The sequence below is a fragment of the Rhineura floridana genome, chromosome 19, assembly GCF_030035675.1.
Source record: "Rhineura floridana isolate rRhiFlo1 chromosome 19, rRhiFlo1.hap2, whole genome shotgun sequence".
Classification (NCBI taxonomy): Eukaryota; Metazoa; Chordata; class Lepidosauria; order Squamata; family Rhineuridae; genus Rhineura; species Rhineura floridana.
In genome coordinates this window covers 5,985,270-5,999,080 of record NC_084498.1, presented here as the reverse complement: position 1 = coordinate 5,999,080, position 13,811 = coordinate 5,985,270, and the positions used below count along the sequence as shown (strand labels likewise).

General features: G+C 46.3%; 1 protein-coding gene across 3 annotated transcripts in view; it reads right to left on the bottom strand.

The window, feature by feature from the left end:
* Positions 1-1,548: 1,548 nt before the first annotated feature.
* ZCCHC8 (zinc finger CCHC-type containing 8) overlaps positions 1,549-13,811 on the bottom strand; it is a 36,200-nt gene continuing 23,937 nt past the window's right edge. For 2 of the 3 annotated variants that reach the window (XM_061602363.1, XM_061602364.1), the window contains exons 11-14: positions 11,434-11,558; positions 10,724-10,807; positions 3,278-3,392; positions 1,549-2,976 (exon numbers count right to left, since the gene is read on the bottom strand). In XM_061602363.1, the coding sequence (XP_061458347.1) occupies positions 2,159-2,976; positions 3,278-3,392; positions 10,724-10,807; positions 11,434-11,558 (1,142 nt within the window). In that variant the 3' untranslated portion in view covers positions 1,549-2,158. The remainder of the gene's footprint in view (positions 2,977-3,277; positions 3,393-10,723; positions 10,808-11,433; positions 11,559-13,811) is intronic. The other variant, XM_061602362.1, reaches the window with a different exon arrangement.

Sequence of the window (13,811 nt, the reverse complement as noted above, 5' to 3'; positions counted from 1 at the left end):
AAAAACCACAAGGTGGAATTCTCCCTTCCCCCTGCACAGCTTTTAAAGATACATAAGACCTCTTGGAGGCTGGGCCTAGCAACCAAGAACACCTGCACTTGGCTGACTTTCTCTTCTCCTAAAGATACAGGATCAGTCTCAGGCTCTGAACCTGGCAACCCTAGTTAACATACATTTTAAGGGCCCTAAGGATATCAATGGTTACGTTCAGCCATGACTAAATTAGGTCTATTAATTTCTACAGGTCTAAATTAGGTCTATTAATTTCTACAGTGTAACTGCTTGGATACAACTCCCAAGTTTTTGCCATGCGCTCTCAGGGGGAAGAGTGGGCTAAGCGCAAAAGGGACGGAGCATAATTTTCTGAAAAGGATGAAACAAAGAGTAAGGAAAACAGGTGAAAAAAATACACACTGCTAACTGAAGGAAGAACCCATCCTCAGTGAGGCAAGCAAAGAAGGGACTAAGGGTGGATCTGGAAGAATGCTGTTGAGTGTGATCATTCTTGCCTATCCCTAGCAGGGGGGCCTCAATCCATAGTTGCTCTGGAGGTCTCCCACACACAATCAAGAACAACCATACAAAAGCCTTGGTGCATCATTTACGTGAGGGAGGTCAAAAATAAATCTGTGAAGTTCATACTGGAAAGCTTGGCTGTTTTTGGAATCATAGGGCAGGTTCAGGTGTTATTTTGCCTACCAGGGTCAGGAGAGCACCAGTGTTCAAAATAACTAAGACCATTTGGTCATTTGCATGAGGAGAAAAAGGGACAGGGAGGAGAGATGCACACAAACCTGAAGCACGCTCCTGGTTACAGAGCGCAACGGGAGACCATCCATGCATGCCATACATTGATTCACATGATGAAAGGTGAGGTATATAAGTACTCAACAAACAGCGAAATGTGCACTGCCTTTTCTGCTATATCCATGCATACAACTTTAGACAAGGGCATTCAACTTTTGTTTGTTATTTATGGTACACACACATCTCTTCCGATTACAACACTGGAAACTGGGTAATAGGTAAATTGACATTCCTTTAATACAGAGGTGGGGTACCCTTTTCAGTTAAGGGCCTCATTCCCTCCTGAGCTGTCTTCTAGGGGCGGCGTCTGGTGGGAAGGGCCCAAGTGGGTGGAACAACCGGTGATAATCTTACTTTTGTACTGTAGGCTACATCCCAGTCTGAGGTTTTGATGCCTGCCCCCACATCTCTCCGTCCAGGCGAGGGATATGATTGCTGTTCAAGAACACGCCAAAGCACTTGAGGAGAGTGTGGAGAAGGAGCAGTGAGAAATGTGGCACAGGGAGGGGGTGTGGCCTGGGCAGAGTCCCAAGGGCCAGTCAGAGGTCTGGAGGGCCACAGTGGACCCTGGACCAGAAGCTCCCCCACTCCGGCTTTAAAACTTACTCAAAAAAAAAAAAAAAAAAAAAAACAGGATTGCAACATTCAACCACAACAGACTTTTCAATATCAATTTTCCAACAGTAGGTTTTCTTTATCTAAATGCTTACACACGCAAATAGTTATGAAAAATCCTATTTATTAAACCTCTGTACACAAGCACTGACATATATGTACAGCAAGTTCAAATATGGGACATTACAGAAAAAAAAGTGGTATAAAAAAATGACCCACATAAATTACTTATAAAATTATTCAAAAGGGGTAGAGACAATTGCGAAGTAATCCCTGATTATTCCCATTTGATGACAGAATTCTTCTATTTTAGACCAAGGGAAAGCATTTAAAAAGTTTAGAACCTTTTTTTAAAAACCACTGAGAATAAACTTGTTTACAAGATGATCAGCTCAGTGTGGAAGCAGTTGCTGCTTCGCTAGCTTCGTATACTCCCAAGAACATTTTCAGGAGAGCCTGCAACGTAATACTGGATTGACAAGCTCACTCGGCAGCTCTTTCTTCTGTTAGTGGAAACTCTGGCTTTAGGCAGCAACTGGCCCTAAAGTCAAAATGGAAGCCCTGTACACTGGACTTTTTAAACAAATCACACCATAATAGGAAGAACAAAGCAGCAGCTTTCTATGTGGCTGTTCTTGGGTGTTTTTATATAAGAATGTACAGAGGAGTATTCAGAGTTAATGGACCTAGCTGGGTTTCTTTTGGGTACAACTGTACTGCTGCAGCAGCAGGGCAACTAGAAGGAAGCTTTCTTGCTCCTCTGCTGGTTCCTGGGAGAGTTCTTTAGCACACTTCTTATTCGGAGGTAAATCCCAGTGGATTCAGCCATATTGTCGAATTCGAAAGGTGTTATCCCTGCAGCAAACTTGCTCATGTCAGGGACAGGGCTGGCATTTTTGGACACCTCAGCACTGGTGGCCGCAGAAGAGTCATCATGGTCTTCCTCACACACCAAGGCTGAGGGGCAGTTCTCAGCACCGCCTTCAGAATCCATGTGATTGGGTTCTTCATTGTCTGTTAAATCAATCAGTTCATCAGCTGAAATCTGTTTCTTTGCAGACTCTTCCGCTTTGGGTATCTGCTCACTGTGGTTTGAAGTCCCAGGTTCCGACACATCCAACTTCTTGCATGTCATTTCTTCCGGAAGAATGTCTGACCCAATTCGAGACGGTGATGAGGCCACGGAGTTCCCTGTTAAAGGCGTGCCTGCCGGAATGTCAGAGTCGCTATTGGCACTATCTGCCTGCTCCAAGGCTGCCCAAATGAGGCGCTGCTGCTCCTCAAGCTCTTCCAGGGTCAAAGTGTCTTCATCCATGGCAGAGCCCTCTGTTCTCAGTGGAGCGGAATCATTGGAAGGAGTCAAAGGCGGAGTGTCGCGGGGAAGCCGTGGGGGAGTACACACAGGCGGCCGAGGAGGGGTAAAGTTGGGGGGAGTACACGGAGGAGTACCTCGTGGCAATGGGGGAGGAGTTGCGTTCAGTGGTGACCCAGGAGGCAGCGGAGGTTGGAACTGGAAGCCATCATGGCCAGGAGAACCGTGTGGAGCGTCAAAGTCTGAAATCAGGAAAAAGGCACCGTTGTTATTACTATTATTACATTTATATCCCGTTCTTTCTCTGAAGGAGCCCAGAATGGCAAACAAATCAACCAAATGTTTTTTTTATTTTTAAAGTCCCTATTCCTACATTGTTAGGGGTGGTTTGCAATGGCTGGGATTAAGCTGGTATGCAGGCATGCTGGATCACAATTTTTAACACCTGCTGGCCTGGAATGGTGAATAGGGATGGAAGGAATTTTAAAAAATATTTTATCAATTATGTTTATTGGGGAGGTGTATTAGTACTGAAAGGTATACCAGAATCCATCTCCATGTCAGCTGATGATGCTTCAACACTATTTCCTTTCTGTCTTTTTGAATGATGAGAGCTCTGGTGTGATGAAGATCTTTTATTGCTGGACTTTGGGCTTGCCTGAGGAAGCATTAGAAACAAACAAGAAAAATTAAGAGTATTCAGCATGGTTATGAGGATACATTCATGGAAAATGGACCATTGGTCTCACCTGAAGGGTGATTTTCATATGAGGACGGCCATCACTGCGGGTTGTAGCTCCACCTATCGTGCGAAGGCAAGAATGTTTTTGAAGTCAAGACTAGGGGCGTCAAGCCCCTCCCACTCTCCAGTTCATTCGCAGCGAGTCTATAGAGAAAAATCTAAAAATACAAGGACAGGGCCAACAGGCCTGCCAGCAGGAAAATAACATGCCTAATAACATGACTCTAACATAGCGATATAACAGAACTAGTAGTCTTGACTTCACTAGTAACTTTAAATACAATAGCGTATTGTAATATATAACATCTTAGTAAAATATCTTAGTAAAATATGTATACATCCTCCAACTGGGAGGGTCGTGATGGCCGTCCTCATATGAAAATCACCCTTCATGTGAGACCAATGGTCCATTTTCCATATGAGGCCGGCCATCAATGCGGGATGTACCAAAGCAGCCCATAAGAGGGAGGGACCACCCACATGCTAATCATCATTAAGAACCTGTTGCAACACTCGTTTGCCAAAAGAGGCATCGGCAGAGGCATAATGATCTATTTTATAATGCCTGATAAACGAGTGAGGGGTAGACCAAACAACAGCCCTGCAGATATCAGCAACAGGAGCGTTGGTAGCAAAAGCAGCCGTAGTGGCCGCTGACCTAGTTGAATGAGCCGTTATACTAGCTGGAACTGGAAGTTTAAGGGACTCATATGCTAAGATAATACATGCCCTTAGCCAGCGAGATAAGGTAGAATTGGCTACTTTATGCCCCATAGACCTTGGATGAAAGGATACAAACAGAGACTCCGTTCGTCGAATCTCTTGGGTCCTAGACAGGTAGGTCTTGAGAGCCCTCCGAACATCCAACGAATGCCAAGCCTTCTCTAGAGGATGAACAGGAGTCGGGCAAAATGAAGGGAGTACAATGTCCTGATTGCAATGGAAAACTGAATTGACCTTAGGATGGAAGGATCAGTTTTCAACACAACAGAGTCCTTGTGAAAGACACAGAGATGGCGAGCAGAAGACAATGCGCCCAGTTCCGAAACTCGTCTGGCAGAAGTGATGGCGACCAGGAACAAGACCTTGAAGGACAGCAGACGTAAAGGCACAGCCCTAATGGGTTCAAACGGAGGGCGTTGTAAAGCTTGTAGGACCTTGGACAGACTCCATGAAGGAAAACGATGGACTACAGCCGGTGAACATAAAGCAGTGCCTCTGAGGAAGCGTTTAATGAACGGATGTGAGGAAATAGGGGCACCAGTGGAGGAGAATGAAAGAATGGACGAAAGAGTGGACGCATGTCGACGTAGAGTGTTGGGTCTGAGTCCCATCATAAAACCGCTATGGAGATATTGCAGCACCTGATGCACAGTGGCCTGGGATGGATCACAGTGTTGAGCCTGGCACCACTTAGAGAAAGCCACCCAAGTATGTTACTAAATACGGGTGGTAGATGGCCGTCTCGAGGATAAGATAATATCAATAACAGTGTCAGACAGTCCAGCCGACCTCAAATGTCCCCGTTCAAAAGCCACACTGTTAGATTGAGCCAAGTGGGATCCTGATGCCATACTGGACCCTGGGATAGAAGATCTGGCCTGACTGGAAGTGTCCAGGGATCTGTCACCGACATTGCAAGAAGATCCGAGAACCGCAGTCGGCGTGGCCAATATGGTGCTATCAGAACCAACTGTGCCCTCTCGCTCCGCGCCTTCCGCAGTGTTTTGGCTAACAGCGGTATGGGAGGGAAGGCGTACAAAAGACCGTCTGGCCACGGTACGGACAGAGCATCCACTGCTTCCGCTGCTGTGTCCAGGTATCTGGCAAAGTACCTGGGAAGCTGGTAATTGCGACTGGAAGCAAACGAGTCGATCGAGAAGACACCGAACCGACGCTGGAATATGGTCGGATGAAGTTTCCATTCTCCCGGAATGAGCTGTTGTCTGCTGAGCCAGTCTGCTGTCACATTCCAAATCCCTCTGAGATGCTCTGCTTTTAGGGATTGTAGATGTTGTTCTGCCCAGACGAAGATGAGGTAAGCTAGGTTCTGCAGAGGACGGGACCTGGTGTCCCGCTGTCTGTTCAAATGTGATTTTACACAAGTGTTGTCCGTTCGAATGAGGACATGGTCCAAAGGGAACAGAGACTGAAAATGAAGTAGAGCTAGGTGGACCGCCTTGACCTCCAGCCAATTGATGTTTTGAGTCTGCTCTGCTGTGGACCAAACTCCCTGAACGTACTGGGAGTTACAGTGTGCTCCCAGGCGATGTGACTGGCAACCGTGGTGACAACAGCCCTGCAAGGTTCTCTGAATGGAGTGCCTCTGGAAAGATGTTGGACCCTCGTCCACCAGCGGAATGAAAGGCGCAGTGTGGGGCTCAGAGGAACTGTGCGATGATTGGAGTTGGCAATGTCCTGTTGAAAAGGCAACAAAGCCCACTGAAGGTGGCGAGAGTGGGCTCGAGCCCATGGCACAATGTGGATGGTAGAGATGAACATTCCGAGCGCCCTGGCTAGAAGCATGACATCTGCGGTTGTTTGTTGCATCAAAGACCTCGCGATGTTTGTGATGGCAGTTATGCGATCTGGAGACAGAAACACCATCACCTGCAGGGTGTCTAACATTGCCCCTAGACGTAGTAGGCATTGGGTCAGTTGAAGATGGCTTTTGTCAAAGTTGACAAGCCAGCTGTAGGCCTCTGCCCTGAAAACATCGGTTCCAGGTTCCCCTGAAAGAATTGGAGTCATAGGATCGGAAGTCGCGGCCTCGGCCTCCTGGCCGCGTTCCTCGAAAGGGCTGGTTAGTGCGGAAAGAGGGAAATCGCCTGAAAGTTCTATGATCGATGTTCTTGACAGTGGCCAAGACCGGTTTGTGAGCGTCTTTGGGATCAACCAGCACTGCTTTAGAGCTTCCTCGCCGAAGAGCAAAGATCCAGCGTAAGGAGCTCTAGAAAGATTCACTCTGGCTGTAGAGTCAGCTTGCCAGTGGCGAAACCAGAGGGTCCGTTGAGTGACTATTTGAGCCGTCATGGCTCGTGCCCCCAGTTGAGTAGCATCCAAAGTGGCATCAGCCACAAACGCCGCTGTCTTGCACAACTTAATCAATGATCGTCTGAGAGAAACAGGATCAGGGGTAGGGTCCTCTAGCATATCATCCAGCCACATCATTGCTGTCCTGGAGAAGACGGAAGCTGATGCGGAGGCTCGCATGGAGAAGGCAGTGGCCTCATGATTTTTGCGGACAACAAAGTCTAATCTTCGCTCAGTAGCATCCTTTAGTTGGGATTCTCCTTCCCTGGGCAAAAGAGATCGCGAAACTAGGCTAGCGATCGGCTCATCTATGCCGGGAACGGCCAGCTTGGAGACAAATTCAGGAGCCAGGGAGTAAAGCTTGTCAGCCAGGTTTTTGAAGCGGCGAGTTTGGAATGGATGAGACCATTCTTCGGTGGCCAGTTTAGTGATGGGATCCGGCACCGGGATGTAATGCTCAGTAGGTGCAGGGGATGTGAGAACCCTGGCCCCTTTAATAGCTGGAGTGGCAGCTGTTGAGGGCGCAGCTTGGAGACCAAGGGTGTTAACTACCCTGCGAGCTGGAGGTTGATAGTCTTAGTTGCCTTAGATGGTTGCGGCTTGGCTGTCTGAGACATGTCTGGCTGTTCCGCCATCTTATATTGACTATGGGTGCAGTACACGGCCACAGCGGGGGCAGAATGTAGAGACCCGAACAGGCGCAGTACACGACCACAAAGGTGGTAGAATGCACTGGCAGATGGCTAAGTACACGGCCACAGAGGGGGCAGAATGTACGATGGTAACAATGTCTATATAATGCAGACTAGAGTTCAGGCTTGGTACACGGCCACAGAGGGGGTAGAATGTACAGTTCAAATAGTTTGGTGCACAGCCACAGCCTTGATAGAGCAGTCACAGAAGTACATTAATCCGAAGGTTGCCAGAGCCAACAGCAGGAGACGTGTGGTAGAGGAATCCGTCGAACTATGGAATCCTATCTGCAACACACATGAGAGGAGCCCTTGCCAGCTAAACCCCCCTTGGTTAGTACGGAATAGACTGAACAGAAAGGGCGGGAAAATAGGACAGACAAAATGGCGCCCGCAATATGAGCGGGAAGAATATCAATCAAAATGGCGATATGACAAGGGAGTAATGGCGAATAGCTGAGGAACCCAGCTACTACTGAGACAAAGTTGTGAAGCACGGCTCAAACGTCCAGTAGAGGGGCTCCATCAAGGACGTAGGGAGGCCGGTGAAAAAACAATGAATCGGCTGAGGCAATGGAGTTAAGGCACTAGCCGCAGCCGCATGACATACGTATTGGTCCATAGTGTGTTGAGGTATGGCGGCTTATGGAGGTGACTGCATTTGAGTGAAAAATGACAGCATGCCCTGAAGTTGTGAAAGAAATTCATGAGACAGCTGCAGCCCCGTTGAAGCAGATGGTTGTGCCTGAGTAGGTGGCTCAATGGGCTGTGACGTAGGATAGGCCCTGGGCGGCAATATGGGAGGAGGCTGGTTAAGTGTTGGCTGAGTAGGAAAGCCAGCAAAGTCCTCCTCGTCGGAAGCAGCAGCAGGAGAATGAAATATATCCATTAGCTGTTTCTGGACTGCTGTGGTGGGGGTCGGAACAGAAACATAGCGAGGACGCTTGGATTTGCTATGACTGGAAAGATGTTTAGTCTTAGCCAGTGCTTTGGCATGCTTAGTCCTTGGCTGTCTGAGACATGTCTGGCTGTTCCGCCATCTTATATTGACTATGGGTGCAGTACACGGCCACAGCGGCGGCAGAATGCAGAGACCCGAACAGGCGCAGTACACGACCACAGAGGGGGTAGAATGCATTGGCAGATGGCTAAGTACACGGCCACAGAGGGGGCAGAATGTACGATGGTAACAGCGTCAATATAACGCAGACTAGACTTCAGGCTAAGTACACGGCCACAGAGGGGGCAGAATGTACGATGGTAACAGCGTCAATATAACGCAGACTAGACTTCAGGCTAAGTACACGGCCACAGAGGGGGCAGAATGTACGATGGTAACAGCGTCAATATAATGCAGACTAGACTTCAGGCTTGGTACACGGCCACAGAGGGGGCAGAATGTACGATGGTAACAGCGTCAATATAACGCAGACTAGACTTCAGGCTAAGTACACGGCCACAGAGGGGGCAGAATGTACGATGGTAACAGCGTCAATATAATGCAGTCTAGACTTCAGGCTTGGTACACGGCCACAGAGGGGGCAGAATGTACAATGGTAACAGCGTCAATATAATGCAGACTAGACTGCAGGTTTGGTACACGGCCACAGAGGGGGCAGAATGTACAGTACAGAGCGCCCTGGTACACGGCGGAGGGGCAGAATGTACAGTTCAAAGAAGTTGTTGTTTGTACAGGAGCAACTGGTTGTGCAGAGCAAACAGCAGAGGAGGTACGTTCAGTAGCTGCAGAGGGCTAATGTTGCAAGAGGCAGCAGTATAAGGCAGTGAGAGAGGAACTCTTGTAGAGCTAACTAGTCCTATCTGAAAACTCACATACAAGACAGCCTTCTCAAGGTAAGAAACCCCCTTCGTTTAGTTCAGGAGAGACGAAAACAAAAAGGGTGGGAAAAAACGGGACAATCAAGATGGGAGTAATGGCGGGCACTGAGGTGCGACAGCGAACTGACTGAAAGGCTGTCTAGCGCCATCTCGAGAGCGTGCGATAGCCGTGTGAGGAAGGCACAATCGCGGCTCGTAATAGTTAGCACCGTAGCAGATAAGGGAGTCGGTAGTGGAAGCAGCCGACGACGACGACTACAGAGACTTTCGCGGCGAGACTTAAAGCCACAAGTCTGGGAAGCAGTTCAACGAATAAAAATCTCCAAGGTGAGAGCCGCAGCCACAGGCTCCTGGAGTGAATTTTAAAGGCACGTCCGCGAGGCAAACTGCCGCGGCAGAGCTTGGGACGGCAGCGAAAAACAAACGACCTCCTAGGGGACGTGAGGCAGGGAGCTGCAGCCGCAAGCTCCCGCTAAGGCTGGAGAGAACCGCAACCGCGGTCTCTCTAAGATCTAAGGCTAAATAAGCCGGGGAAAGAAAACGGCCCCGGCCAGGGAGAACCCCCCGAAGGGAATTCCCCAGGAATTTCAAACAAACAGTGTTAAAGACAAGACAGAGGGAAGGGAAGCACTTGGATACACACAAACGACAATACCCTCACGCCCTGTCATACAAAGACAAACGAACACAAAAGACTTAGCTAAATGCTACGCTATAGAAATCTCAAACTTGTTCGTACGAAGGCAAGAATGAACTGGAGAGTGGGAGGGGCTTGACGCCCCTAGTCTTGACTTCAAAAACATTCTTGCCTTCGCACGATAGGTGGAGCTACAACCCGCAGTGATGGCCGGCCTCATATGGAAAATGCTCATATTCTTTGTGGGTTATAGCCATGGAGAAGAGGGTGCTATGACAGTCTGGCCCCCTCAGGGATATTCTGGACAGCTTGTTTGAGCTTTCAATGCTTATTTTTAAGGCAAGGTAAATTTCTAGCCCTTCTCCTTGTTACAGGTATTATTATTCTGACTTGCAGGCCAATGACTGCGAAGGATTGCCGCCTTGGGCTCCTGCTGGGAGGAAGGGTGGGATATAAACAAAATAGTAAATAAATAAATAAATAAGGTACCAGCAGAACTGAAGAGCACATGGAAGTTTATTTTTGAAATTAATAAACTTTATACACTGCTTGGATTTAGGTTTTTGCTATGTTGCAAAATAAATAAATTCTGTATTTCAATACCCCCACTAATATTTTTGGTTATGGAACTGTATACTACTTATTCACATTAACGTTAAGTGGTTAAAACTGTTCTAAGGAGTTCAAAAACAACCTGTTCTCTTTTTTTGAGAAGCAAGAGGAAAATATTCTCTAATCAGAGACTTTAGCTTTTCTGTGATTTATGTTAATAGATTTATTCAGGTAATTTCTATTGCACTCTTCAAACCCAAAAGGGTTCCCAGAGAGGCTAATGGAAAAGGAATCAATTGAAACCAACAAAATACATGATATTAAAAACATGAGAACAAAACAGGCATCAAAAATGTACACCTATACTGCATGTTCCTCCAACCTATGCATTTTACATTCATAAACTAGAGAATTCTACGTGGGGGTAGAAATATTTTTGCTGACTGGGAACACCAGCTCACACAACTTTTACCAGTAAGTTTAAAAATAGTCACCATATGATAAGTAGAAAGATAGTGGGCGAAGATATCCTTCTGCTGACAGGGCTGAAGGGGTATGGAACCAAACATCCTCCATTCCTGTAAAAATCAAATACAAGGCTATTAGGAAAGGGAGGTGCTAATCAACATGCGAGACGAGAATAACTGTTTGATGTACAAAGGAGAGAGGAAGAAAGAAAAGAATGAACTGCAAGAAAAAACATTGTTTTCTTTTAGTAAATGTATATACTCCCTTTCAGGTGAGAGCCCTAACAACAAAGCTTACAACAAGTGAGGAAATAATATATCAAAACAAATGAAGAATATTGAATTGAAAACAATTCTAAAACATCAGGAACGAACATGTCAAGTTAATAAAATGTACACTAAAAAGAAGAGTAGAACGAAAATGCTTTAAATGTCTGCTTGAATAAAGCCAAGAAGGGGATCATGAAGCCCCGCTAGGGGACAGTTCCAGAACTGAAGGGCCACTGACCAAAAGACTCTGTCTCCAATTGTCACCAAACTGATCTCTCTTAATGTTGGGCCAGAGAGGAGAACTTTTGAGGTTGATCTCAAGGCTTGGACAGGTTCATATAGGAACAGGGAGGCCCTTCAAAATGACTTTCAAAAGGGCTGTCAGGTAGATAGTGTGTGAAAGAACTTTGTATGCCACTCCTTGGAGGAAGGGTACGATAAAAGCATAAAAATAAATGGTCACTTACATCTGCTACTCCACTTGGAGTAGATATATTAAAACCTGGATAATTTACCAACTTGGACACATCATAAGTGACACATTGTTTCTGTTGGTAATATTCTTCCTCCTCCGTTTCACCACCAGGAGATGCTATAACAAAACACCACAGAGTTACAATAGTCAAAAGAGGACTTGGCAAATATAATGGGCAGCTTTTCTTGCTTCTAACCACTTTGACAGTTGAGCGCTAGATTGCACAGATTCTGTGATATGAAGCAACACAACACTGTTGAACTAATCAAGAAAGAAAGAACAAGACGTTTTCTCATGCAACACATATTCAGAAACTATAGAAACCAATTCTATAACCAGTTTATGAGAAAATTCTGTATTAACTCTTTCAGAGTATAATTAAACTTAAGTTATGACATTACCCATTTCAATCCAGGTTTAGGCTTGCATACAGTACCAAAACTACCTTGGTCACCCTGGCTGGGTGATCTTTGTTGGGAGAGGGAGTGGAACCTTGTTAGTTCTTCTTGACCTCTTAGTAGTTTCGATACCAATGACTATAGTATCCTCCCAGAGGGGCTCTGGGTTTCGGAATCGGGGGCACAGTGATTCAGCAATTCTGCTCCTACCTTTGAGGCCGATTTCAGGCAGTAGCAGTCTGGAGTGAAGTGTCATCAGTATGCTGATGATACCCAGCTCTATTTCTCTGTTCCACCTGAATCAGAAGAAACAGCTTAGGTGCTTAACTGTTGCCTAGAGGATGGGATGTGGACCATTAAATTGAAACTGAACAGAGACGGTGGAACAGGTGTATAATTTTTTGAGGGGGGTACTACTTCATCCTTCTATGACATTTGAGACCTTGGTGACTAGGAGTCCCCATTTCCAGATATGGCTGCTTTATCAGCTACAGCATTCCTGGATAGGAATAGCTTATCCAGAGTGATCCATGCTCTGGTAACTTCCAGATTAGACCGTCGCAATGTGATCTTCATGGTGCTGCCCTTAAAGACAATTTGGAAGCAGCAACTAGTGAAGAACAGAGCAGCAAGAGCGCTGGTGGGTGTTTCTGGCCGGATACATATTACACTGATCTTAAAAGATCTGCACTGGTTGCTGTGATGTTCCTGCTTATATTGTAAATATGGTAAGTGCTGGTTATATAGAAGACATATGGTAAGTGGAGTGAAAGAGGAGGGGGAGTACATGAGCAGCAGAATGCTGGATGATTGGCTGAGCGTTTGAATGGCTGGGAGTATAAATGGAAGAATGACAGTTGAATCAGGGGGTGGATGTTGGAGGTTTAGAGAGGTGAAAGAGAGGTGGTGTTTGGAGGTTGGTGTTGTTGAGAGTGAGTTGGAGTTCTGAGGCAATTAATGAGACGTAAAGTACATGTCAGAACATATATGAAACCATAAGCTTGTCAACAAAGTAATTAAGTAATCTTGTTATTTTTAGTGTTCAATAAATATTTCTTGGTTTACAAAAAGCCTGATTCTTCAGCTGGGATACACAATTAAGGGGGGATGGCAGAGTAACCAATGCTGAACAGTAATTGTATTGAATGGTGGCAGCAGTGGAGGAAAAGATATTGTATCTGGTACCACAGGGAAACCCAGGGCTGCCGTAAGCTTCAGTGAAAGAGGCTGCGGGGGGGGGGGGAATTACCTATACCCATAGACACAAGGTATCGAGATAGCCTGGCAGAGACTAAGGCACAATCTAAAGGTTATAAGAGATACAGAGTGTTGGGTAGTAAGGCCTAGCAGGGGGATCTTCTGAGAACTGTGCTAGTGCGGTAAAGGGTAAGAAGAAAACCTGATGTTCCTGTCTGCTGGTAGCCACAAGTGAGAGCTTCACAGGTGGTGCCGGGGAAGGACGTCACAGTTGCCAATTCACTTCCAAGCCCAATTGAAGATATTAGAATGACATGTAACGTCCTAAACAATTTGGCCCCAAATATCTAAAGGAGTGCCTCTTCCCACTTCGACTTGCCTAGGTGGTAAAAGCATCAGGAGAGGCCCTGTTAGCCGTGCCACTGCCTTCTGTGGTTCAAGGGGTGGTGGTATGCGAGAGTCTTCTCGGTGGTAGCCCTCAGTTTGTGCAATGACTTCCCTGAGGGATGTCTTGCATCATCACTGTATGCTTTTCAACGATTGGTCAAGACACACCTTTTTACTCAGGCCCTTTTGGTTGAGTAGGTTTCTTCTCTCCTACATTGCTGTGCACTGCTGTTATTCTGATATTACTTGCTTTTCTGGTTTAATTGTATGACTTTAATGTACATCGTACTTATTTTAATTATATTTTTGTAACCCATCCTGGGATCATTTGGTGAAGTGTGGGCTGTAAGTATAAATAATAAATAAGTTATTACAAATGTAATCAAAT